We start from the raw sequence: 27,273 nt of genomic DNA, 5'->3' as shown, positions 1-27,273 counted from the left end.
CTAGTTCATTCATTTAGAGAGAGTGGTCAGCTGAGGCTGCCGGCCCATTCCATGGGGGGAGAGCGCCTGTTGTTGCTCCGACAAGGTGCAGCCCCATTGTCACCGGTGGACACAGGCCGAGGTTGCCAAAAGGGTAGGCAGCTCATGGACATGATGACTCCCACCAGGAGATGTCCTCTTGAAGATGTATGAAACAGAATAAAGTTACCCCTCTGCAGGATACCTGAGAGTAGCTGTGAGTGTTTAGCTGCAGTGGGGCAGTTCCAACAGGAGGTGCCATTGTGCTGTAGAGGGTAACAGTTCTGAAAGTGTTAATGTTCATGTTGCTTTTAGCTGCACCCATTCTCCTGATGTGACACACAGTCTCTGGGCGGAGACATGGAGTTGTACTATGGTTTTGGAGGGAGCAGGTGGATCTGGACCAGCTCCCTAAATGTCCCGGTCATAACACCTGAACAAACTCGCTCTATTTATTGCTGATAATGGGAACTGCAGATGCTGGAGAATCCAAGATAACAAAGTGTGGAGCTGGATGAACACAGCAGGCCAAGCAGCATCTCAGGAGCACAAAAGCTGACGTTTCGGGCCTAGACCCTTCATCAGAGAGGGGGATATGCTCCTGAGATGCTTCTTGGCCTGCTGTGTTCATCCAGCTCCACACTTTGTATTTATTGCTATCATGTTTCTTGTTAGACAGAATTTAAATCAGTAAAATGAATCAAGGCTAATGGGAAAAAGGAAGGAAAGCAAAGTTGAGGATTATCAGGTCAGCCATGATCTCATTGAATGGCATAGCAGGTGGTTGAATGGCCATCTTCTGAATCATAGAATCCCCACAGTGTGGAAACAGGCCCTTCAGCCCAACAAGTCCACACCAACCCTTGCAACAACCCACTCAGATCCATCCCCCTAAAACCCACCTAATCTACACACTCCGGAATACTACAGGCAATTTAGCAGGGCCAGTCCTCCCAACCTGCAAGTCTTTGGACGGGGAGGAAAACAGAGTACCCAGAGGAAACTCACACAGGCACAGGCAGAATGTGCAAACTCCACACAGTCACCTGAGGGTGGATTTGAACCCAGATCCCTGGTGCTGTGAGGCAGCACTGCTAACCACTGAGCCACCATGCCACCCCATCTTCTGATTGTATGGATATCTAAGAACAGAGTCTCTTCTGCAGCTACTCTATGGTGATGTATCCTTTACCACCATTCACTAGATAGGCCCAAAGCAAACCAAAGACAAAAGTGGTTTGTTGGCAGCATACATCCTCAAACAGCCTCTACTTAGTACACTTACTGGCCGAGGTGGCAAACCCCAGAAGCTACTAGTGGTAGTATTTTGGAAAATGCTGCTCATGTGCTATCCATGTTCCCAATTGGCCCACAAAAGGCAATTTATCAGACATAAGAAATAGGAGCAGGAGCAGGTGACCTCAGCCTGCATGGGAATTGAACCCGCACTGTTGGCATCCCGTTGCATTACTGAAGAGACATCCAGCCAATTGAACTGACTGACCAACACTACAAGGTCTTGTACATTACAGTGGAAGTTATTGGGTAGTTATTTAAGGAAAGTAGAGAAACTTTACGCCAATCAGCTGTTTTTCAATGGTGAGTCTCTCCCACATCATTTAGAGGAACAGTGCATTGCGTAGGCTCGCAGATATTTACAGCACAAAAGGAGGCCAGTTAGCGCATCATGATCAGACCCATCAACAAAGATCTGGCTGCACTAAACCTGCTATCCAGGAATTTTTCCAGCATCTTGGATGACAATCTAGTTTGAAGAGTTAACTACCCTGTTATAATCACAAAACATTGCTATATCGATTACACATTAATAACAGATAGCACTGTTAGCCTCATGGACATTTGTACCCATCCATCTGGACCACTGTTTTCAGAGGAAGGTGTTTAGTATTGTAAAATTGAGGTAAGGCCACTTTGGAGTACTGTGTACAACTCTGGTCGCTCTGCTGTAGCAAAGATGTAGTTAAACTGGAAAGGGTGCAAAAATGATTGACAAGGATATTACTGAGATTAGAAGGTTTGAATTATAAGAAGAAGCTGGATGGTCCGGGACTTTTTCCCCTGGAGCATAGGAGGCTGAAGGGTGACTGTAGTGATTGTAACAAGGTCAACCAGGTGGACGTCACAGAATATGAGTTCCCTGATTGGGGCTGTTAACCGGGTCCAATCAGGGAGCCCAGGCTGGCAGATAAGAACAGGTGTATCAGTGGCTCTTTTCTCTCTGATAACTGGCTATGAGCAGCTGCATCAGTGTCAAGGACTCTCGGTCTGTAAATAAAGGGTGACTTGGTGACGGGATGCCCCTGTGGAGTTATTTCAGTGACCTTACGTAGGTTTATAAAATCACAAAGGGCATAGATAAGGTGAATAGCCAGGGTCTTTCCCCTAGGGAAGGGGAGGCCAAAACTGGAGGATTTAGGTTTAAGGCGAGAGGGGAAAGATCCAAAAACGACCTGGGGGCAAGATTTTCACACAGTGGTTGATATATATATCATACGAGCTGCCAGAGGAGGTGGTAGAGGCTGGTACAATTACAACATTTAAAAGACATTTGGACACATGCATGAATAGGAAAGGTTTAAAGGGATACGGGCCAAATGCAGGCAAATGGGACTCGTTCAGTTAAGAAAATCTGGTTGTCGTGGAGTTAGGTTGAAGGGGCTGTTTCCATACCATATGACTAAAACTGTAGCTGCTTACATGTGATAAAACAACTTTGAAATACAACTTTCTGACTCCATCACTTGCAGTGAATGGTAAAATGTGACAAATCTATTCATTTTAATGCAATGTAAGTCATTAATCTCAGAATCTGTTGCATGGGAGACACCAGACTGTATTATTGTGTGTTTTAATTCTTGTGACTGTTCCTATTTCCATTTGCATGCTGCACGATTCAAATATTGGGAATATTTGTGTGTACAATGAATGATTACTTGTATTGTTCTCAGCAACCTGCTGTTTCTTTACAGAGGCAACTAAATAAACCACCTTTAGATGGCATCTTTGAGGAGGTGAACAATAGGTTTATGGAACATCTTCAAGGAAGTGGAGAGGTTTAGGGATGGTTTTTCAGAGTGGTGGAATTTGTTCCTGGCACTACATCCACCAAGTTAAATTAGCAGTTGCATAAGGAGCTATCCCTGCACTGTCCTCTCTCCACCAACCTCAATCTAGGCTTTGTATGTTTGGTATTGCTGGGCTGGACAACCAGCTCTCCAGGCTGCAGCGGATGCCACTTTGGTGAAGTACAAATAAGAGAGGTGACCTTTACCCTTTTAGAATCTTATAATTGTACAATACAGAAGATGTCCTTCAGCTCATTGCATCTGCACTGACAAAAAAATCATAAATCTACAGTAATCTACACTAGTTCCACTGTCCCACCATAGCCTTGTATGTTATGACACTTCAAGTGCTCATACAAGTGCTTTTTAAAGGTTGTAAGGTTTCCAGTCTCATCTATTGTCCCAGACAGTAGACTTCAGACAATCGCCACCCTCTAGGTGAAAACACTTCACCTCAAATTGCCTCCTAAAACCCTTGCCTTTTACCCTAAAATGATGCCCCCTTGTTAAGGCATTGAGCAGGCATTGTTAAGTCTCTCAATGAAATAGTCCAGCTCGTACAATCCTTCCCAGATAGTAAGCTAGTCATTTTTCTTGACAACTAGGAGAGCAGCAAGAAGGAGGTGTCATGATGGGCTGCTTAAGTGGCCATTAACTTAGTTAGTGCAGGGGCATGAAAAGTGGAGTAGGAGCACAGATGAGAAGACTGCAAATACTGAAAGCATTTATATCTTTGCAGCACACTTCCAAAACTTGACTGTTCCTGTTGTTTCATATTCACTCTGTGCTCCTCATCCATTTCAAACAGAAAATGAGAAACTTGCTATGTGTTTGGCTTCTCGAAGGCATGACAGAGCCCCATAGTTCTCTTCTCTACACCACTTGACAACAATCAAAAAGCGCTTTCATTCCAGCAATGTACGCAGTGAGAAAAATTCTGCTTTCAAGAAACTTGTAAAAATTTAAATCCCCTCAAGTGGTTAATCTGTTGTAAAAACAAACAATTGTTCATTAAATGCAGTGGTATTTCTTTAAAAAGCCCTTAAGCTGTCAATGCAAAAGTGAACAGGCCCTCTGCTGAGTTACATGGCTCTATAGCTTTTGAAACCCAGCCAAGCATTCAAAATAGATACAGCTGTCAAATCAAACCATGTGCAAAACAAACTATACAAACGATTGAAACTGCAGGAACAGATACTGCTTTTTTATTTCTAAACCACCACAGATACGTCACCAAACAAGCTGTTGAACAGCAAATTGCTATATATTTTCTAAATGAAAGCTACTGAAGGTTTCTTTTTCAATTTGAAAGGATTCTGGACATTTAAGGACTCTTCAGGTCAATATCTTCGAGATCTCAAGTGGTGATTTCTTCAGTTTCTAAATTATTTTTCTCAGTAGAAAAGCCATTCTGGTTCATCCCAACACTGAAACAATGCTGGTTAACATTGTCATTACCTTACAGTTTCAGGACAGAGTTCAATTTTAGATTAAGAACATCTGTGTCACAATACAGATTTTCAAAGTTGTCAAAACATTCAATACTTGGCTGTAAGTTTCAACTCCAGTTGTGGCCATGAACCCTCCAATAATGTATTTTCTTTGGGGGTTTTCAGAGTGCACACTGAAAACAAAATAGGAGAGAAATTTTCTTCTGGGCGCACAGTGGTAATCCCAACTTTATAATTGAGGTCTTTGGGACCACAATTCTAGCCCTTCCAACAAGGCCAGCCACACAGTAATAGTTTGAGGCTGGAAAGGTTCTACAGTAACAAATATACCCAACTAAAAAGACTAGCTTTTGTGTGTTCCTGAACTCAATTCCACATCCATGGAGACAGCAAAACCCAACCATTTCAGGCACTTTTGTACATTTCATAATTGAAATGTGCAGACTTTCAGTCTTGGATATAATATAGAGCCTAAGGTGATTATACCACGAAAACAGCAAATATGTTTCAGAGCTGAGGTTTAAAAGAAAGCTCCGATCGTTATATCTGTGGACAGCTGTTAAATAAATACTATTTATTCGACTGGGATGGAGCATTGAATTTGCTCATTGTAATGCTTAATTATTATTGAACTGCAAATCTGATTATTGAGTCATTTATTTCCAAACAATGATTGGAAGTTGAATTCCTGTGTGCTTTTATTGTTTTGAGATATTTTGGATATTCTGGATTGTGCTTTACCTCTGCACTGTTGATCTTGATGAATTGTTTCACCTATAGCGGTGAGTAACAGAGAAGGCCCATTTGGCCCAATGCCCATGTATGAGCTCTTTGCTGAAGCGATGAAAAGTAATTCCATTACCTTGGTCACTTTACATATCCTTGTATCTTGTTCTGTTTGATTTGGCAAGAAATTCTGAGGTGATGTCCACAAGCAAATGTAATGTGCCAAATGGCACGTAGCCTTTTTTCTTGGCCCTGAGGCACAGTCCACACTGGAAATAGGCCAGAATTTCAACTGATGAGTCCTTCTGCTTTATTTTATTGCTTTATTGTTGTGTCACCTGATCTTCTATTGCCAAATTTGCACTCTCAAAAAATGCTGGAGTACTTATTAAAATACTTGACACTGCGAAGTAGTCCAGTAAATGCGCCAAATAATGCTGCAGAATCCAAAATGAAGACAATTCAATAATCACCAGCTCGTTGAGTGTGCTTTGTCAGATGTATTTGTTTGGCCAAATTTAAATGATCAATCTGAACCAATTAATGGGAGCTGGAACTGAAGAATCAGGCACTTGAGATTAAGTCATGCACCCCTTTTCAGTGACAAATGGGATGGTGTTACAAAACATTCATCTTGAAAGTGAAAATATTCTGCATGTTATTTTTTTCAAAACTTTACTGTAAAGCGAGATCTAATTACCTTTACATATATTGAAACAAACTGACTGTTTCTCTTTTAATCTTCACTTGCTGCATTAACCTTCAATTAAAAATGGAAGCTGAAGTGAAAAACACTTCATGATAAAATGTAGCATTTTATAATTTTGAGTCTGAGTGCATGATTTTATGAAGCCGCTTGATGTTTCCACAGGTATACTCCTTCATCTCAACTGCAAAATAATGAGGAGACAAAAGAGTGGCTGCGTTCGCACTCTGCAGTCGGACTACAGGAGAATATCAACAATTCACCATTTTCACCAGGATCTAGTATCACATCGCCGTCCGCAACTAGGTTTAACTTTTCGCAATTAGGTGAGGTTCCAATCCAGAAGTTGGCTTGTCTGTAGCATCTAAAGCCATGCTGTCAAATATTGGCAAAGCTACATCTGTGAATGTGCTAAGGGTTCATGGTACTGTATGGAATTAACTTGTAAAGAATTGTTCATTCTACCCAATTATCTCCCTTAGCCATCTTTCATTGATTGCAGCTCAAATAGGTCACACAGTTTGGAGCAAAGCGATAGCTGTTCCATCTCATCATTTCTCCTGGTGTGCTGGTGAATAACTATCTAATCTGTCTCAGTCATTACTGCGCTGCAATCTTCAAAGGATTCAGAAGAATGAGAGAGCAATATCACAGAATTGGTGCAGAATGAGGCCATTCAGCCCATTGTGCCTGCACCAGCCTGTTAAATAATCACCATTACCAAGTGCCAATCTTCTGCTTTGTCTCCATTGAAGACTATTTCTTACCAAATAACCATCCAAAGTCCCTATAGAATGCCTCAACTGATCCTGCCTCCACCAAATTTCCAGGCAGAGAATTTCAGATTTTAACTACTACATGTGTGAAAAAACATTTTTGCTTCTTTAGCTCATCATTTTAAATCTATTCCCTCTCATTGTTTTTTCTCCTTTTACGGTCAGGAAAAGTTTCACCCTTTTCACTGTGCCCAGCCCACTCATGACTTTGAAAAACTTCTCTCTGATCTCCCATCAGACTTTGTCGCTCAAAGGAGAACAGTCCCAATTTCTTCTGTCTATCCTCATAGATGAAGTTTCTTATTCCTGGAACCATTCCTGAAAATTCCTCCACCACTCTATCTCCAATGTGTTCACATCTTTTATATAATGTGGCACCCACAACAGTAGTACTTCTGAGGACTGGCAAAAACCTTATACTATTGTGAGGCACTTCCTTGCTCTTGTACTCTATGCTGAAGGAAGATAACCCATTTTACCTATTATTGCAAGATAACAAAGTGTGGGGCTGGAAGAACACAGCAGGCCAAGCAGCGTCTTAGGAGCACCTTTTCTGATGAAGGGTCTAGGCCCGAAACGTCAGCTTTTGTGCTCCTAAGATGCTGCTTGGCCTGCTGTGTACTTCCACCCTCACACTTTGTTATCTTGGATTCTCCAGCATCTGCAGTTCCCATTATCTCTTATCTATTATTGCATCTAGTTAACACAGTATACACACAAAGGCATACCTACAGTGGGAAGACTTTCAATATTATTGCTTCCTGTAGATGGCAGTCCAGTTTTTGAGAAGTGATGTAAAGTTCAGCGATAATTACAGGTGTTAGATTGGGAAGAATTCTTTGTTGGAATACAGTCTTGTAGTCTGGGTTTTGTTGAATTTCACAAATAAGCTTTCTTTTCAACAGCGAGTCCAACTACAGCCACTCAGATGAGCCTGTCAAATCCCAGCATGCTACGCTGTCACAGCGTGTCTAACCAGGACGGGTCATATGATCCATACAGTGATTCCAGGTTCCGGAACAGTTCCATGTCCCTGGATGAGAAGCACAGGACTATGAGTCGCTCCGGATCATTCCGCGATGGATTTGAGGAAGGTTAGCAGCAGCAGCATTGCATTCTACATGTGATACTAAATGAAAGGAGGCTTAAGGAGGCAGTCAACACAGCTTTGTGAGGGGCAGGTCATGCCTCACAAACCTTATCGAGTTCTTTGAGGATGTGACTAGAAAAGTTGATGAGGGTCGAGCTGTGGATGTGGTGTATATGGACTTCAGTAAGGCATTTGATAAGGTTCCCCATGGTAGGCTCATTCAGAAGGTAAGGAGGAATGGGATACAGGGGAATTTAGCTGTCTGGATACAGAATTGGCTGGCCAACAGAAGGCAGCGAGTGATAATAGAAGGAAAATATTCTGCCTGGAAGTCAGTGGTGAGTGGTGTTCCACAGGGCTCTGTCCTTGGGCCTCTACTGTTTGTAATTTTTATTAATGACTTGGATGAGGGGATTGAAGGATGGGTCAGCAAGTTTGCAGACGACACAAAGGTTGGAGGTGTCGTTGACAGTATAGAGGGCTGTTTTAGGCTGCAGCGGGACATTGACAGGATGCAGAGATGGGCTGAGAGGTGGCAGATGGAGTTCAACCTGGATAAATGCGAGCTGATGCATTTTGGAAGGTCGAGTTTGAAAGCTGAGTACAGGATTAAGGATAGGATTCTTGGCAGTGTGGAGGAACAGAGGGATCTTGGTGTGCAGATACATAGATCCCTTAAAATGGCCACCCAAGTGGACAGGGTTGTTAAGAAAGCATATGGTGTTTTGGCTCTCATTAGCAGGGGGATTGAGTTTAAGAGTCGTGAGATCTTGTTGCAGCTCTATAAAACTTTGGTTAGACCGCACTTGGAATACTGCGTCCAGTTCTGGTCGCCCTATTATAGGAAAGATGTGGATGCTTTGGAGAGGGTTGAGAGGAGGTTTACCAGGATGCTGCCTGGACTGGAGGGCTTATCTTATGAAGAGAGGTTGACTGAGCTCGGACTTTTTTCATTGGAGAAAAGGAGGAGGAGAGTGGACCTAATGGAGGTATACAAGATAATGAGAGGCATAGATAGAGTTGATAGCCAGAGACTATTTCCCAGGGCAGAAATGGCTAACACTAGGGGTCATAGTTTTAAGCCGGTTGGAGGAAAGTATAGAGGGGATGTCAGAGGTGGGTTCTTTACACAGAGAGTTGTGAGAGCATGGAATGCGTTGCCAGCAGCAGTTGTGGAAGCAAGGTCATTGGGGACATTTAAGAGACTGCTGGACATGCATATGGTCACAGAAATTTGAGGGTGCATACATGAGGATCAATGGTCGGCACAACATCGTGGGCTGATGGGCCTGTTCTGTGCTGTACTGTTCTATGTTCTATGTTCTAGAATTAACCTGTTCAGTACAACCTATGCATGAGGAGCAAGATTAAGCCACTTGGATCTTTGAACCTGTTCCCCCATTCATTAAGATCAAAGCTGATTTGATTTTAATCTCAACTTCACATTCCAGCCTACCCCTTGCTAATCTTTCCTCCCTTCAGTCAAGAATCTATTATCATCTGCCCAAAAAATATTTAAAAGTTGTGCATTCACTGCCTTTTGAGGAGGAAATTCTAAAGACACTCAAACTTATAAGAGATGTGTGTTCCTCATCTCTGTTTTAAATGGGTCATCCCTAATGTTGAAACTCTTGACCCCTAGTTTGAGATTCCTCCACAAGACTAACCATCCTTTCCAGATCCACTTGATCAAGACCCTGTCAGCATCTTGTATGTTTTGATTAAGTCACCTCTGATTCTTCTAAACCCCAGAGGGCACAGGCCTAACATGTCTAGCCTTCCCTCAAAAGGCAAACCACACACACTAGATATGAGTCTAATAAACATTCTCTGATCTACTTTCAATACTTTAACATCCTTCCATGAATACGGTGACCAGTACTGGACATAGTACTCCAGATGCATTTTCACCAATGTCCTACAAAGCTGATTTTGGAACACTCCGGCAAGTGCCTTTTCCGAGTCTTTACATCGCTCGTCGATGTTTGTGTACTCTCTGGCATCACCACAGACCAAGGACCAGGTGATACTGGTGTTATATGAGGCTGGTTGTTATCGTCACTATCAGCGGGGCCCTACTGATGTTACTGGCAAATTTGTAAGGATTATGTCTCAGTGGAGGATCTTACCTCACTGTTTGCGGTTTTTGCTCACTTGTCACTGAAGAGTTGTAAGAGTTCGAGTGTCAGTGACAGAGTGAGTCTTGATGTCTTTTGGGTGAACGTGTCGTATCTCTCGATGCTGAGGAATTTCATGAGGTGGTTATTCATATCCAGCCACTTGCCTCGTGCGCCCATCACGAAGCCAAAGTATCTGGGCACCACGCCTCCTGTCAATTCCGTGACCTCGGCATTCAGGTGTTTATACTTTTCCTGTTTCTCTCACCCTGCTGTTTCCAGTGCTTTACTGTCATTCTTGTACTGCACTGTGACATCTACAACCGTGATCTTCTGGTCTTTTCTAAATATGAGATCGGGTTTCCATAGGGAGCCGTTTTTGTCAAACAGTCTGGGCTCCACGTACAATGTCCAGCCTTACTTACTGACATGTTTCTGCAACTGGTCAGCGATCTTGTTATGGCGTTTTATCCGAGCATTTTTTACGAATGGGCAGCATCCTGAGATGTGTGATATGGTTTCGTTTGCCATCTCACACCTTCAGCATAGTTTGTTTCGGTTAGGCCTACCTCTAGATAATGTGGTTCTTGTCGGGTATCGATTACACCGCCAGAGCACGCTGTTAATAAATCTAGAGGATTTTTGATGTACTCCGGCCTTCGTCCAAGAATTAGAGATCTTGTCGTCTCTAAAGTACTGGATGCCTGCCCCTTGACATTCCAGTTTTTGCCATTTTTCGAATTCCCACTCCCTCCAGCCTGCATACCAATTGGGTGGTTTTGGTCATCCCGCGTTTGCCTTCTGGAGTGCCGGCATCATGTCTTGGATGGTGGTCATCAGGTCGATTTTCCCTTCACCGCTGCTGCAGCTACTGGGTTGGAAATTTTCAATTTCCTTGAGGACCTTGAGTTCGCGCAGTCCCGCAACGGTCCCTGTGTTGCTCTCTCCTTTATATTGAAAGGAGGCCTGAATGACCACATCACTGGACATGTCTAGTGCCTCGCGTTTGTGAACAATCGCGGATGGGATTTGCACTTCCAGTTTTGGGACGCCTAGACCGCCGTTCTTGTTGCTAGCATATAGCATTCCGTCTGCGGTATGAGGTGGTAGGCGTAGGAATTCTTTGGTGGCGTTGCGGATTATTTGGTCCAGCTTTATGAGAGTAGTCTGTGATGCTTCTGTCAGGATCAGATGGAAGTACAATCTGGGGATGACATGTACTTTTAGGATTTCCAGCCGTTGTCCTGGTCGGAGAGGTGCTGCCTGAATTCCCTTAACCCAGGACTTAAGCTTCTCCTCCCACTCCCCTTCTGCCACACCTGCCCATGGATCGATGCAAGCACCCAGGTATTTCTCTGTGTCACCTGGGGGTATGTAGGCTATGGATTCATCCTTCAGCTTCCAGTTTGCGAAGTGATTGTACAAGAAGGTTTTCCTTTTAAAAGTGAAGTGGAATCCCTTCGTCTTCGCTGTGTTTATACTGAGGCCTGTATGGTCACAGTATGCCTGGAGTAGCTTCAGGTTCCTAGCCATACCAGTGTGTGAGTTGCTTAGAAGGGCAATGTCATCCGCGAAGGCCAAAGTCGAGCAGTTGACTCTTCTGCCGCCCAGGGGCACGGAGACCCCTGAGTTGGCCCTCTCCTGAGAGCACACCAACGGATCCAAAGCAATGTTAAATAATATTGGTGAGAGTGGGTCGCCCTGCTTTACGCCCCTCTCAATGGTTATTGGGGTGGTAGAGTTACCGTTCCCTTCCACCACTGTTGTGTTGCCAGTGTATAGGTCTTCAATGAGACTTACAAAGGCTTTGGGTAGTTTCATTCTTTGCAGAGATTTGATCAATAGTTTGTGCCCAACCGAGTCGAACGCTTTCGCTAGATCGACAAAAACAACTGCGAGGTCCTTACGATTGTATTTTGCTCCCTTGATGATATTTTTGAGGACAACAATGTTTTCATTGCATCCGGGAGTGGCTGCTAGAAACCCTTTTTGCCTGGGGTTTATTTCGACTGTTTCACTCAGGTGTTTTACCATTATTTTCGTGAACAGCCGGAGCAGCATTAGTCCGATGGTTATTGGTCGCCAGTTATCAATGCTTTTCAAGCGTTCCTTATCCTTGCACTTAGGAATCAGGACCGTTCGACTCTTTTTTAGTGAATCGGCGATCGTGCTTGACTTTAGCCATAAGGAGAAGAGGCGGGGTAAACGAGTTTCCTCCTGCTCATGGAGTGTTCTTATGTCCTGCAGTTTCAGGCCGTCTGGTCCAGTGGCACTCTTCTCATCTATCCCCTTGATGGCCGCTTCGACCTCCTCTACCTCTATGGGTTTCATCAAGGACCCGTCATCGACTTTGCCAGTGTATGGGACATACTTATTGATGTTCGATTTCTTGTTTGGTGCAGACAGTTTCTCACGGAAACATGTCTCCAATTCCTCTTTTGAGAGAGGACAAGCGGATGAGGTCGGCACCCCCAAGATCTCGCGAGCTAGCTGACGCCGATTGGTTTTGTAAAGCCGCTGTGTTGCTCTAAACAGCGCTTTACGTGCTGCCCACCGTTTTTTGGCTCCGGTATTGCTACCGGGCTTTTTGTCTTTCGGCTGGCTCTTTGGCGTTGGGCTTGATCATCGAAATTCTCCTGGACACTCTCTGCCTCAGAATCGTGCGAGTCTATCGTTGGCTCGCAGATGGTCTGGACCTCTGTCGGGGTGTTTGCCAGGAGCCTGAGATTTGCTTTGGTGTTTTGGTTTTCAGGATGCTTGTGATGGATTTGTTTATAAATTTGCATCCTGCAAATCTCGCCTGTAATTCCCTCAGGAGTGCCACCACCTCCTGTGACCATATGCAGTCGCTTCTCCCAGGTTTGCTCTTGACTTTGGGTGCCGGTTTGAGGTGTTTCTCGTTCCGTAGAACCGGGTGCCTGTGCCTCTCGTGTTGTCCAAGGCCTGACTGTGTTGAAAACCGTTGATCACACACGCTGCATGCAAAGTCCCCAGCTGGGGGTTGTTTTGTTCCTTTGCATTTGGGATAATGGCAGGCTATTGAGTGGTATTCTCCTGCCTTATCGCAGCGTGAACATTTTGTTCGGATGTTCTTTATTCTGTGCACTTTAGTCATATGGATCTTGAACAGGCTCACCGTGGGGAAGGGGGTGTCGCAGTCCTTGCAGAACAGCCCATCGACGGGATAGTGGATGATTACCTCTGAGACGGACGTTCTGTCACATACTGGCTCGATAACAACTCCTTCCATGAAGGCAGTTGCATCAGCTGTTTCTTCGCCAATCTCATTTATCGTTTCGTTGTCTGTGCCCTGCTTCATGTCTCGATAACTTTTGTTGTAGAAGGTTTGGGTGGTTATGCTTATCTCAACCGTAGGGTGGGCTGCCCTTACGGTGCCTTCTACAACGTTATCTATGTCATCCGTTACAGGGTGAGCTGGCCCCTTGGGAGGGGTGATCGGTCTCAGCTCCGTGTAAGGTAGGAGGTAACGTCTCAAGGTCGCTGTCTCGGTCTGGACCGAGATGGACCTTGCTTCGGGTTTTAAACATGTACGACCTAATGACTTATCACAGCTCGCGGTTGTAGACAAGGCTGCGGGGGGGTTGTTTATCCGGGACGCTCCCCAGCCGGACTGCTCCAGTGACACTGGAAAATCGTACTGGTTTTTTGAGGATTGGTCTGTATAGACCACGGCCGTCTCGTACTTTTTCTGGTCGTTTGGTCACCCAGCAGCCAGGACTGTTGGGCTTACTGGCGGGGCCAACGGGGAGGCACGACATGCACTATGCACCAAAAATACGTCAAAACGTCATAGTGGGCAACTATGCGATCTCATTAAGAGAGTCATAGTTACTCCCGCGCCCTTAGGAGAGTCATAGTTACTCCCGCGCCCTTAAGAGAGTCATAGTTACTCCCGCCGTTTACCCGCGCTTCATTGAATTTCTTCACTTTGACATTCAGAGCACTGGGCAGAAATCACATCGCGTCAACACCCGCCTGCGGCCTTCGCGATGCTTTGTTTTAATTAAACAGTCGGATTCCGCTGGTCCGCACCAGTTCTAAGTCAGCTGCTAGGCGCCGGCCGAGGCCACCCGCCTGCCGTGGAAGGATAACGGGCACCGCAGCTGGGGCGATCCACAGGAAGGGCCCGGCGCACGTCCAGAATCGCCACCGGCCCCCGGGAGGGGGCGGCGCCTCGTCCAGCCACGGCACGTGCCCAGCCCCGCTTCGCACCCCGGCCCGACCGAAAGTATAGGAACTTCCCTGTACTTACATTTTATTCCCCTAGCAATAAAATAAAGCATTTTATTAGCTTTCCTTATGACTCAGTGTCATCCAAATTTTGTTTCATGCTGTGTCAAATTATGTAATTGGGGAGGCCCTACCTAATGAAAATCCAGAAGAAAGGTGCATTCAATATCAAGCATTCATACATCTTGAGGGGAGATGGGAATATGGAATTTGGAATTGGAAACACAAACAAATCAGCCATGATCTTATTGAATGGAGGAACAGGGAGATAGAAAGAAGGGCTGAATGGCCTACTCCTGCTCTTAATTCATATGTTCGGATGTTCATTCTTCAATTGAATGGAAATGCTTCATTTTGAATATTGATCTCCAGCCATTGGGAAACCTGGCATTTCAGTAGATGATACTATTTGGACAAATTCTGAAGGTCTTGCAAGAAAATCCAGTGGGTGACAGAATTTACTTTTTAGTACCATGGCATTATTCTGATATACAATCCCAGCAGATACACTTTAACTTTTAAAACTAACATATTAAAAATGTAGGTCTCAAAAATGAGAGTTCACATGACAATTTTTGGAGCATATGAGGACAATGGAAATGTATATAAAGGATTTATTTCAAGTAAAAGTGAGTGAATGCAGATGCTGGAAATCTGAAATAAAAATAGACAGTGTTGGGGAAACCCAGCAGGTCTGGCAGCTTCAGTGGAAAGAGAAACAGAGTGTGAAACAGCTTGAACAGAAACTCAACCCAATTCTGAAGGAGAATAATCATAAACTCAAAACATCAAATGCTAACTCTGCATTCTCTCTCTCCACACATGCTGCCAGACCTGTTGAGTTCTCCAGCACTTTCTGTTTTGGTGTTGAAGGGTTTCTTCCTCCAAAGCTATAAATTCTTTAGATTGGCTATCATGTCGTGTGTATCTGTGCTAACAACTTGCCCTTTTTCTTTACAAACGCTGCTCATAGTCACATAGAGATGTTTTACTTCTTTTTTCCCATTCTCTCAATCTCTGACTTTATAGGGAAGTCAATGGCCTAATGGTATTATCGCTAGAATATTAATCTAGAAATCTAGGTATTGTTCTGGGATGTCGGTCTGAATCCCATCGTGGCAGATGGTGGAATCTAAATTCAGTTTTGAAAATCTGGAATTAAGAGTCTGATGATGACCATGAAGCCATTGCCAATTCTAGTTGAGGACTAATTATAATTGGGGAAAGACTCGGACTCGGACTCATTTGCAAGAGCCAGATAAAGATTCTCATGGTGCAGGGGTAGTATCCCTTCCATGGTGTCTGAAGGTCTTGATTCAGGTCACACATGCTACACAGGTGTGTCCAAACAATTTTCTGTTGCTGTTTCTGCTCAGGTTTCTGAGATGACGAAGGTGCTGAAACTAGTCAAGGGAGGTTTAGCGAATATCTTGACAAGAGAAGACCACAGAAGGAAGAAAACCTCAGTGCTGCCCGTCAGTTGTTGATATTGGAGGCTGACCCTGTGTACTGCAGAGATTGTGTGTGACCAGCAGTTAACATAGTCACAAACAAAGGAGACCTCCTGGGTACCTCAAGTCAATGCACACATTAGCATTTAAACCCCAAATAAGCAGGCAAATTGATTCCCCCTGATTATTGACTGTCATATCAAAAAATTAATTCTGGAATGCTTTTGTTTAACATTATAATTTAAATGTCGTTGAATGGGCTGGTTTTTATTGACCATCCCTAGTTGCCCTTGAGAAAGAGGTGGTGAGCTGCCTACTTGAATTTCTGAACCCAGGTGCTGTGTAGTTAGACCCACAATGTTAAACTAAAGTAAAGAACTGTGGATGCTGGAAATTGAAGCGAAAACAGAAATTGCTGGAGAATCTGGGCGGCACGGTGGCTCAGTGGTTAACACTGCAGCCTCACAGCATGAGGGACCCGGGTTCAATTCCAGCCTCAGGTGACTGTCTGTGTGGAGTTTGCACATTCTCCCCGTGTCTGTGTGGGTTTCCTCCAGGTACTCCGGTTTCCTCCCACAGTCCAAAGATGTACAGGCTAGGTGGATTGGCCATGCTAAATTGCCCGTGGTATCCAGGGGTGTGTCACTTATAGGGGGATGGGTCTGGGTGGGATGTTTCAAGGGGCGGTGTGGACTTGTTGGGCCAAAGGGCCTGTTTCCACCCTGTAGGGAATCTAATCTCAGCAGGCCTGGCAACATCTGTACTGCACTGAAGAAGGGTCATTGGACCCAAAACGTTAACTCTAGTTTCTCACCATAGATATGGCTAGACTTGCTGGGTTTCTCCAGTGACTTTGTTTTTTGTCTCAGTCTTACAATGCTGTTGGGTTTGCCAGTTGGTCTGTCTAGTTTCATTCTTTTTTTGTGATTTTCTCATGATTGTTACAATTGAGTGGTTTGCTCGGCCATTTCAGTTGAGTCCATTCGTACACAGGGTAGACTATCTAAGGATGGATGTTCTTCTTCTATATTGTGCAACAGGTCAGGTTAACTAGACGTTAGCGAACCAGATGATCTTTAATGACAGTCATTTGACTTTTAAAACAGATATTTATTGAATTCAAATTCCATCTTCCATACCTAAGACCCAATTCATAGCCTGGCAGTAATACAATTAGGCTATCACTTCCTACAGAGAAAACAGCATTGAAGTAAACTATGAATTGGAGAACGAACTGAGAAATTTCCCAGAGTCTTAGTTCCACAAAGGGCCTCAACTCAATTCAACACAGACCAGGAACGAAACCCTGAGAGCTTCCTTGTCACTGTTTCAGAGATTCTCCAATTAAATTACAGAATCACAGGAGGGTAATGATGCAGAAGAGGCCATTCAGCCCATTATGCCTGATCCAGACTACGCCTATGGACTGTTCTAAGCGACAAACATAGATTTTGTTGCAGATTCTCACTTTTGAAGAGTCGAACTGGAATACAGTGGAAGGTTGCAGGAACTCAGTTAGTGACACCGATATTTTTAGTGACCACTTTTAAGCAGTTTTCCCAAAAGAAGAGTAGGAATTATCAGTGGATTATGATAACCTGCAGATACTTTACAACCAAAGGTGGCGTCTACCTCAAGTAATTAACAAGACCCTTGCGATACCTTCGGGCTGTGCTGCCCAAAGACTTTTTTCTGTATGTAAAGCCTAGCTTTGAATTTCTATCTTTCAAGAAACATTGAATTGTTGTATTGTCAGGTGCAAATATGACATGGTTCAGATGCCTTAGTTATATAAATTACAAAGTTTTCTTAGGATGAAGCTCACAAATAGTTTGTAAATATTTTTTCCTTATCTAGTGACATTACTGCACAAAGTAGACTGCATTTGTGATTGAAGAGATCAACAGGAAAGGTGCCCATTTGTTTGCCTAATTTTGACAGCTTGGACTTGTCAGCCATGCACAAATTTGCCACTTATGCTACCCACAAAGATTCAGCAGCTCTAGAATATAAATCTTCCCTGTTCTGACATCAGTTTCAATTTGATATATTTGATAGCAGATCATTGTACTCCAGTGAAACAGCAGGCAGCAGGTTGGACTAGCAGCAACAGCAATCAGATTAAGAAGCTCTCATAGACAAAACCACAGACTATAAAGGCAGGGAATACAAATTACATGTAAATATTGTATTGAGAGCAAAAGAAAGATCAAGATGTGCATGAAGTTTAGGAGAGAAATGTGGATATCAGAGCAATCATAGTTTTCCTGAAGAACGAATATTTGTTTAACAAAATGTCTGAAATGTTCTATGTTCTTCAGAGGGAATCCTATGTACTTGGTTTTTGAGGGGCAGAAGTTTGGAGTTAACATGATTTACTGCACCATTAAACGTTCAGCTAGTCCTAAATTGAACAAAGCTAAGCACTTGCGCGGTTGTGTTTTACAAAGAAAATGATGGGAAAATTTTTGAGTTCAAGTTAACTAGGTGATTTCTAAATGTTCTGTCTGCAAAGACTGTAACAGTGCACTCTGTGAAGGTGTAAAATGTTATTGTTTGCAGTGTTTGTAATTCCACTTTCAGTTGTGCATAATCAATTGCTCTCAGCTTTACAGAGGAAAAATGGTAACACTAAAGTTTTTGCCACTCTTAATATCTCAAATTCTGTTCATTAGCCAATATCAGTTGCATTAGATATTTACTGAAAAGCCTACCATGACTAATTGTTTTTATTTTTCTTTTCTTTTGGTCTGCTAATCCTGCCACAACCTGAAATCTTGTACAGTTCATGGCTCTTCCTTATCTCTCGTTTCCAGCACCTCATCTATATACTCAACGGTAAGCTCCAGAACTTTAACTACTTGATACATTCCTTCTCCCTACATAGTTAAAATATGATTTTAAAAAAATCAGATTCAGCAGGGGGGAAAAAAAGTAAAGAAGTTTTTCCATGTCACAAACTTTCAAATAATTTGATGTTTTCTTTGGTTCTCCTCATATCAACTTCAAATCTGAAATTCCTGCTTGAAAGATACTGTTTTCACTGTACACACCTTGCTGTTCTCTTGGTACCATTTAGAAAATTAAATAGCACTAAGGTATTATTAGAGACAACTTTAAATTCAATGCAACATTGTCAGGGGTGGCATGAGAGAGCTCTTTCTTACTCTCTGCATCAAGCAAGATTAACATGTCACAATATTATGTTCCTGGTTGTCACGGAAGGGGGAAGTTTTATTCTGAGCAATGACTCATCTTAAAGCATACTGTTTTGGAAAAAATATTATTCCATCATCAACTCGCTCTAACAGGATTTAATTTTGACTTGCATATATGATCATTAACATCTTGTGACCACACCCGTGATGTCACTTTAGCTGGGAGTGCGTGCAAGCTGTTATTTATGTTTTGACTCACATTTCAAATGCCTCTGCCCAATAAGACTGCGAGGTGGTTCAGAAATGTGATAGTTTGGCTGGTGTCTTCTGGTTTTGTCCCTCCGAGCAGTTCTTATCACATCAGTGACAGCGATATAGACTCAGCTGCAGTATGATGGCAACAATAGCTCTCACCAGGCCACTTACGCCCAGAGAGTTGATGGTAGGTGATGGTCCGAGTTATGGTCAGTTATATTGCTGAAGTCGGAGTGTTCAATCTTGTGTTCGAAAGGTGAAAAATTTGTGTAGATCCTTGTACAGGATTTTAGTTTCGTTGTGTGGCTTTTATTTGATTAAATGTAGATCAGTGAGAGAAAAGAAAGAGTTGTGAACACGGAGATCTGATACAAAGAGAAACAGAAATTGCTGGAGAAACTCAGCATCTATGAAGTGAGAAGCAGAGTTAACATTTCAAAATTTTTGACCCCTCCTGAAAACATCTGACAAAGGGTCATTGACCTCAAAACATTAACTCAGTTACTCTCTCCACAGATGCTACCAGACCTGCTGAGTTTCTTCAGCATTTTGTTTTATAAATCAGTCAGAACTAGTGTAAAGTATAAACCAGAAGAGCAACTTGCTGAACTTACTCTGGTATTTCATTTTACATGAGCTGGTTAATTATTTATTTTTTTTTAAAATCAAGAGGTGTTCTCACTTTGCAGTAATTTGATTAATAAATTAATTTTATGTAAATAAGTATTAAATGTACACAAAAACAGAAGTTGGTGGAAAAGCTCAGCAGGTCTGGCAGCACGTGTGAAGAGAAATCAAAGTTAATGTCTGGTTCTGAGGAAGGGTCACCAGACCGAAGGCGTTAACTTTGATTCCTCTTATGCTGCCAGACCTCATGAACTTTTCCAGCAACACCTGTTTTTGCTGACAGCATCTGCCATTCTTTCAGTTTTTATTTAAAATTAAATGTGCAAAGTAATGCTTACGTTAATTGTATCTGTGATATGTTTTAATATAAACTTTTTGTAGTGTTTACATACTGGCTTCAATGAAAGCACAGAAAAGCTAGAATGGTATGTCAATTGAGCTAATTAACTTCTAGTATAAACATTAAGAAACATGATTCATAATAAGTTAAAATGACCCTGTTGGATAAATCTTTCTGTTGCCTTTCGAAATAAAGCTTGTTGTTGTCATGTGCTTGAAGGTGTTTTGGTTGAGGTACAGAAAAATAAACTGATGAGGGTGTGGACATGTTTTGTACCTTTGTAAGCATCTAATCTGAGCATTACATTTGCAGGCAGAGTTGTTTCCTGGTGTATTTGTTCAATGATGCATTCATTATTTATGTCATCGTTTGTCTTAATTTTCTCTACTCTTGGCATAAAGGGCCTTCATTCATTCTAATGCGACAGTATTGCAGCCGAAGGTAATTACGTTTGCTGCAAAACAAGCAATAAAGTATTGCCATTAAATGATTCCTTCCAAAATGTTGTGAGTCATTACCCATAGCTCGTAGCCTTCAGCTAGCTTTGAGGTGCAGTCTTAGGACTGCTCCTAATTTAGTCTAGTCACTTAATCATTTGTTAATTTCTGTCATGCAGCAAAGGTCAAGAAGAACAAGAGAGATCTCACAATGTCCGGGGTCAGCAGTTATGAATGTTAGTATGACAGACTATCTGGTCATATTGCTCACGACAGTGTGTAAATCGGCTGTTATGCTTACCCATAGAACCACAGAAGTGCTTAATAGGCTGTGACATTTAGGATGCCCCCAAGGCTGTAGATGCGATTTCCTATATGTATTTTATAGGGGGTCAGTTGGCTGGATGGCTGGTTGTGATGTAGGGTGATATTAACAGTGTGGGTTCAATTCCTGCACCGACTGAGGCTCCCGTAACAGTTTTGCCTTCTCGACTTTGTTCCTGAGCTGAGGCATGGTGACCCTCAGGCTAAACCACCATCAGCCATCTCTCTCTAATGAGAGAGTGAGCTATGGGACTTGACAACTTTACCCTTTTTACAAAACTTAATGTGTATCCACACATATCTATATCTACCAGATATATCTTGGAACATTATGTCCATATATACCTGGATATAAAGATGTATACTGTGCACATATGTTACACACCTAGTATATTTAGCTACATGCACCATGTTTTAAATATGTTCTTGTTTCTATACTGTCAGTTGCTTTTTCTTTTGTTTGCAAGTGGGGATCAGGTAATAAACATAATCAAGTCACAGAACCACCGCTCAATATCCCTGTTTCTGACAAGGGCTCATATCTTCATAGATTTGTCCAAGATTGTTTACCACAATACCATAATATTAACAGAGGCAGGTGCTTTGTCAGTTGTGATCATTTTTCACTTACGTTTCAGGGACCATCATTCTCAGCAGTCATGGCAGACTGGAATCAGACTGCTTCTGTGGAATGATTAAATGTTGCAGTTAGTCAGGTTTATACCATTGGATATTCTATCCCCACCCTCCTTGGAGAAATGGAGCACTTTTTTGCCTGCACTGACACCCTTCAAAAGCCAAGTGAAACACCTTGTATGATTCCAATTTGGAGTTGCTGAGCTGGATTCTGAGTTGTACACATTGTGGGGTATCGGTGAGGGGAGATACTTGGGAACTTTGTTCCAGGAGTCAGTCTCAGCCCTTAATGTGGGCTGAACCCTTAGGTTATCATTGATCAGGGAGAGGGGGATATGTGGCTATAAGTCAGGGAGATCCAGGGAACCTGTTGTGATAGAGGGGCCTGAACTCCAGACTGTCTCCAGCACATGTGAGGTCCTTCCTACCTGTGTAGATAAGGAGAGAAACTGCAAGGAGAGTGAGCAGGCTGACCATGGACCAGCAGACAGGATGCCATTCAAGCTGGGAATGTGAGCAAGTATGGTAGTGATAGGGTAAACTATAGTCAGGGGAACAGAAGCTAGCTGATGGTTGTGTTTTGTTGCTCAGTTATTTAAATCTTTCTGGAGATGAAAATCAGCAAACTTCAGCATATCAAAATAGCACAGTGATGCGTTTATTTTGCTCTAATTACATAGTTGTGTACTTAGGAAAGCAGAATTTTTTTTATTCAAGACTCTTAAAGTCTCTGAGACTTCCTACAGCTGCAATCACTGCATCCACCACCAACATACAGACTCTTTACTGACCTTCCAAAGCAAACCATCCCATTGCTCTTTCAGTCTTAGTGAGTACCTTGCAGACTCGGGAAATCTCCCTATCAGTACTTTTGCTCATCCACCTTCCTCTTCTGTTATAACCATTATGAAAACTTAGCTCTTTGACCAAGATTTTTTTTAATCCCATATTTACACTGTTTGCTAAGCATCTTATCTTCTGGATTCCAGAAGCCGACTGATATTGTATTTTCTTCCTCTGGTTTTTAAAGTACTCACGCTTTGTAAACAATATTACTTCCAGCTTGCAATACTGTTGCAGTGGGATTTTCAGTGAGAACTATGCAACAGCTGTGAAGATTTATTGAGGTGAAAATTTCACAAAACTGATGCCGACCAATAGGGTTTTGAAATTTGGTGATAAATTAGACCTGCCACATAGATTTGCACATAGAATCGCACTTCAACCGAGCAAGTGAGGTATTTTCTCTCTGTAACAAATGAAACAGTATCTGGAATTCCTCATCTCTGTTGACAGACTCTATTCAGTGGCAGGCTGTGAGAAAAAAATTAATTGAATTTTAAATAAAATATGAATAAATGTGCTGCCAGACACCATTGATCAATTGGAAAAAGCGCTTAATTTGTTTCAAGTCAATAACTCAGTCTTTGAGCAGCAAGGTCTAAATTGCTTGCTTGGTCGGTATATAAATGTCATTCCAATGAAACATTTGCAAACTAAACATGATTTGCACGCCCCTTCTCATATTGCTGTTTTTTTCAAGTCCAGAGCTTCCCTGTGCCCTTATCCAAGTCCCAGTTTTCCCACCCCCTCTTACCAAGTCTCAGTCTCCCCTATTCCCTCTTCCCAAGTCACGATCTTGCCCATTCACATCTCAGCTCATCAATGACAGGCTGTGAGATGAAAATTAATTGCATTTTAAATAAATTATGAATTAAAGTGCTGCCAAACACCTCTGTACACTTGGAAATAGCACTTCCTTTCAAGCCAGTAACTTGCTCTTTGTGCAGCAAGATCCAAGTTGCGCGCTTGAAATTGGCATTTAAATGTCACTCCAATAAAACATACGCAAATTAAACCTGAGATGCACACACCTTCTCATATTCTCCCTTTTCCTAAGTCATGAACGCTCTCATTCCCTCTTCCCAAGCCCTAATCTCCCCCCTTCCCCAATGCCCTCTTCCCAAGTCCCAATCTCCCTATTCCTTCTTCCCGAGTCCCGAATTCCCCCATTCCCTCTTTCCAGTTACTTATCCCTCCCATCCTGTTTTTCCCAAGTCCCGGTCTGCCCCATCCCCTCTTCCCAAGCCCTAATCTCCCCCATCCCTTCTTCCTAAGTCTCAGTCTCCCCATCCCCTCCTCCCAAGCCTCAAACTCACCGTCCCCTCTCCTCACTCCCTAATCTCCCCCATCCCCTCTTCCCAAGCCCTAATCTCCCCATCCCTTCTTCCTAAATCTCAACCTCCCCATCCCCTCCTCCCAAGCCCCAAATTCCCCATCCCCTCTTCTCAAGCCCTAATCTCCCCCATTCCCTCTTCCCAAGTCCCAAACTCCCTGTTCCTTCTTCCCAAGTGCCGATCTCCCCCATCCCCTCTTTCCAGTTCCCTATCTCTCCCAGATAACAAAATGTGGGGCTGGATGAACACAGCAGGCCAAGCAGCATCTTAGGATCATAAAAGCTGATGTTTCGGGCCTAGACCCTTCTCTAGGCCCGAAACATCAGTTTTTATGCTCCTACGATGCTGCTTGGCCTGCTGTGTTCATCTAGCCCTAGACTTTGTTATCTTGGATTCTCCAGCATCTGCAGTTCTCATTACCCCTATCTCTCCCATCCTGTTTTTCCCAAGTACTGGTCTGTCCCATCCCCTCTTCCCAAGCCCTAATCTCCCCCATCCCTTCTTCCTAAGTCTCAGCCCTGAATTCCCCGTCCTCTCTTCTCAAGCTCTGATCTCCCCATCCCCTCTTCCCATGTCCCATTCTCCCCATTCCTTCATCCAGACCTTCCCCATCCCCTCTTCCTGAGTGTCTCAATTCCATCTTTCGTTCATCTACAACAGCTTGATTCAGATTATAGATACAGTTGGAAACAGATTAATTTTAAATGGCTGAAGAGGCATCGTTTTCTGTAGACTCATTGAAATAAGTATGATCAATGGTTCTTTAAATGCTGCATTTTCAACTCCAAAATGCAGACTAATCTGAACTAACAGTAGCAGTGTAAACCTGTTTTTGTTTGGCACTAAGCATTGTGGAAGGTTTGAATGTGTGGGACATCAATAAAAATGATATGTGGTATTGTGCAGAAGGCAGGAGATAATATCAGGTTTGGGGGGTGTGTAGTGGTTATCTGGGCAGATTCCAAAGAGGACAGCCATGGACGCACAAAAATGTTGGGAATTTCAAGTGAACCTGAACTTGAACCCAAAGCAGTGTGCCTGGCATGGAAACAGACCGCCTGAAGGTGATCATTCATTTCAGTCCCTGACTGTTTTCTTTCTTCATCATTCAGCAGAAACACTTAACCACACTACTGTGCTCCTGTTAATTGAACCAAAGGGAATACATCGTGCGATTTCTGGGTTCCATTCAAGATTGCACATTATTATGGAACGTGGGAACAGGAGTAGACCATTCAGCTCTTTGAACCTGTTCCACCATTCAGTGAGATCGTGGCTGATCTGCGGTTTAACTTCAAATACCTGCCTTTGACTCATTTCCCTTTAATACTTATGCTCAACAAAAAAAAAACCACCTCAGATTTAAAATTAACAACTGATCCAGCATCCATTGCCTTTTATGGAAGAGAGTTCCAAACCTGTATCACCCTTTGTGTGTGGAGTGCTACCTAATATCTCTCCTGAACAATCGAACCCTAATTCACAGACTATGCCCCACAAGTTCTAGAATCCACAAGCAGTGGAAATACTTTAACTTTATCTACCCTGTCTTTGCCTTGAAAACTTTGATTATATCATTCCCTAAACTCCTAATTTCTAGAAAAGACAGACCTAATTTGTATAATCTCTTCTCATGCCTGAAGTCATGATATCAACCGTGGTAAGGAATTTAATGGGATAATTTATAAGGTCTACATATGAAGTCATCTTGCACCATTTTCCAAATGCGGCAGATTTTTGTCAGCTTAAATTTACACACGTTTCTGAATTTGTAAAGGATGTATTCCACTATTAGTATATTTATTTGTTTTCTGCAAAAGAGAGTGCATCTCGTAGTTTTACTGTGAAAATTTGTTTCCAACGTAATTTTCTCTTTTAATATCTTGCTAAACATGCCTTGAAGTTAGGATTGCAGCACCATGCCCAAGGGTGAAGAAACATTGGGCAGAATTCCTCTTTCTGATCACCATCTGGTGACTCCCAGCTGAGAGTGGGTGTAGAGTGCAGGCAGGCTTGGCTGAAGTTGGTTACAGCCCACTACAATTGAATAAGTATCAACTTTCATAGTTCAGATTCCATGCAGGAGGTTTGGAAACTTGAGTGAGATGCTGAAATTTTGCCGATGTATCTAAAATTGTCGCCATTTCTCAATGATGAAGCCTAAGGGGACATTAAATTATAAAAGCCATTAAGGTCATTGTTAAAATTGTGAGAGCAATTAATTACTGAATAATCATAGTCATAGAGTCATATAGTACAGAAGAGGTGTTTCAGCTATCAAGTCTATGCCAACCCATTTACACTAATCTCACTTCCAGCTCTTGGCCCATTGTCTTGAATGTTGTGAAATTTCAAATGCTCATTCACATATATTTTGTGAGTTTTCCACACTCTACCACCCTCCCAGACAGATTTCCAGCTCACTCTGGGTGAAAAATATTTAGCTTAAATTCCATGTAAACCTCCTGCCCTTCACTTTAAAATGGTGCAATAATCAATGCAGATAGAGACTTTTCTTGCATTTAAATATTTTGCAACAATATTATACTTAGTTTTACTTTACAGCCTTTTTATATACACTGCTTTCTAAAAAAAAATTTATTTCCTTGTTTCAGCCTGAAGAAAAATCACAGTCAGAGGTAAGTGTAGTTTAAAATCATGATTCAAATACTTGAAATTGCTGGTTAAGGTTCATGGTACGGAATGGAATTGCAAAGCAATAGCAGAAGGATGGTTTAGTGCACACAGTTGTAATAAGATATTTGAGTTTTAATGAAAATTGATATATTTTGTTGAAACCTTTTGTCTCTCGTTGGAACATTTCACATGAATACCGATTGAGGTGAATCTTGCTATTTCATGTCGCTACTGATGTTACCATGAGGAGAAAGCCAAGAAAAGTAAAAAAAATCCTATCTAGTTTAAAATTTAATAAACAAAGCCTGGCAGTTAACTGTCAATCAATATAAACATTACTCTTCATAGCGACACCTGTACCAATCAGTGTCCAGTAACCAATCAATCCGCACTGTTGTCTCATGCAGTATGGATGTTGGTTTTGTCCTTTAATTGGTATTCTTGCAAAATGTCCTGATGTTTGCAGTGTAAAATGCTTAAAAAAGTGTATTTTTTTCAATAATGCTCAGTGAGTTGCACCAAATAATTATGCATATGATACTTGTCAAATTCATTTTCCAAAATAAGAGCAGCAAAGGAAGAATAGTAAATATTAATCTGGATTTTCAAAATTTATTTGTTAAGGTACCATTCACTTATGTTACTTAGAATTAAAGGCACATGTGGCTACACAAATGAAGACGTGGAGAACAAATAGTAAAAGGCTCGGGTTGGTAAGATGTAGGGGGAGAATATTTCTCCGATTGCAGTTAGGTGTGATGTCCCACATGGCGTGCTGGAGGAAACTATTTATCATTACAAATGATCTGACTTTGAGAGTTGAGACAGTGTGAGGATTTTCTGTCAAGATATAGCAGCACCAGACTAGAATGGGAGTGTATTTGGGAAGGGGGCAAGAAGGGGACAGTACACCATATTGTCCCAGCAATTTTTAAACGCCACACAAAGAAAGACCAGAATGCAGTGCTGTTTAGAGCAATATAAAGCTCTGTGTCTGAAAGTAAGTTACC

General features: G+C 42.5%; 1 protein-coding gene across 4 annotated transcripts in view; it reads left to right on the top strand.

The window, feature by feature from the left end:
* Positions 1–27,273, top strand: part of nav2a (neuron navigator 2a) — a 566,581-nt gene that overhangs the window by 458,193 nt on the left and 81,115 nt on the right. For all 4 annotated transcript variants that reach the window (XM_059652190.1, XM_059652189.1, XM_059652188.1 and 1 more), the window contains 4 exons: positions 6,153–6,313; positions 7,669–7,857; positions 18,458–18,510; positions 26,242–26,265. In XM_059652190.1, coding sequence (XP_059508173.1) covers positions 6,153–6,313; positions 7,669–7,857; positions 18,458–18,510; positions 26,242–26,265 — 427 coding nt within the window. The remainder of the gene's footprint in view (positions 1–6,152; positions 6,314–7,668; positions 7,858–18,457; positions 18,511–26,241; positions 26,266–27,273) is intronic.

This window comes from Stegostoma tigrinum, chromosome 17 (genome assembly GCF_030684315.1).
Source record: "Stegostoma tigrinum isolate sSteTig4 chromosome 17, sSteTig4.hap1, whole genome shotgun sequence".
Taxonomy (NCBI): domain Eukaryota; kingdom Metazoa; phylum Chordata; class Chondrichthyes; order Orectolobiformes; family Stegostomatidae; genus Stegostoma; species Stegostoma tigrinum.
The sequence above is the reverse complement of the archived record's forward strand: the minus strand, read 5'-3'. Positions and strand labels throughout refer to the sequence as shown.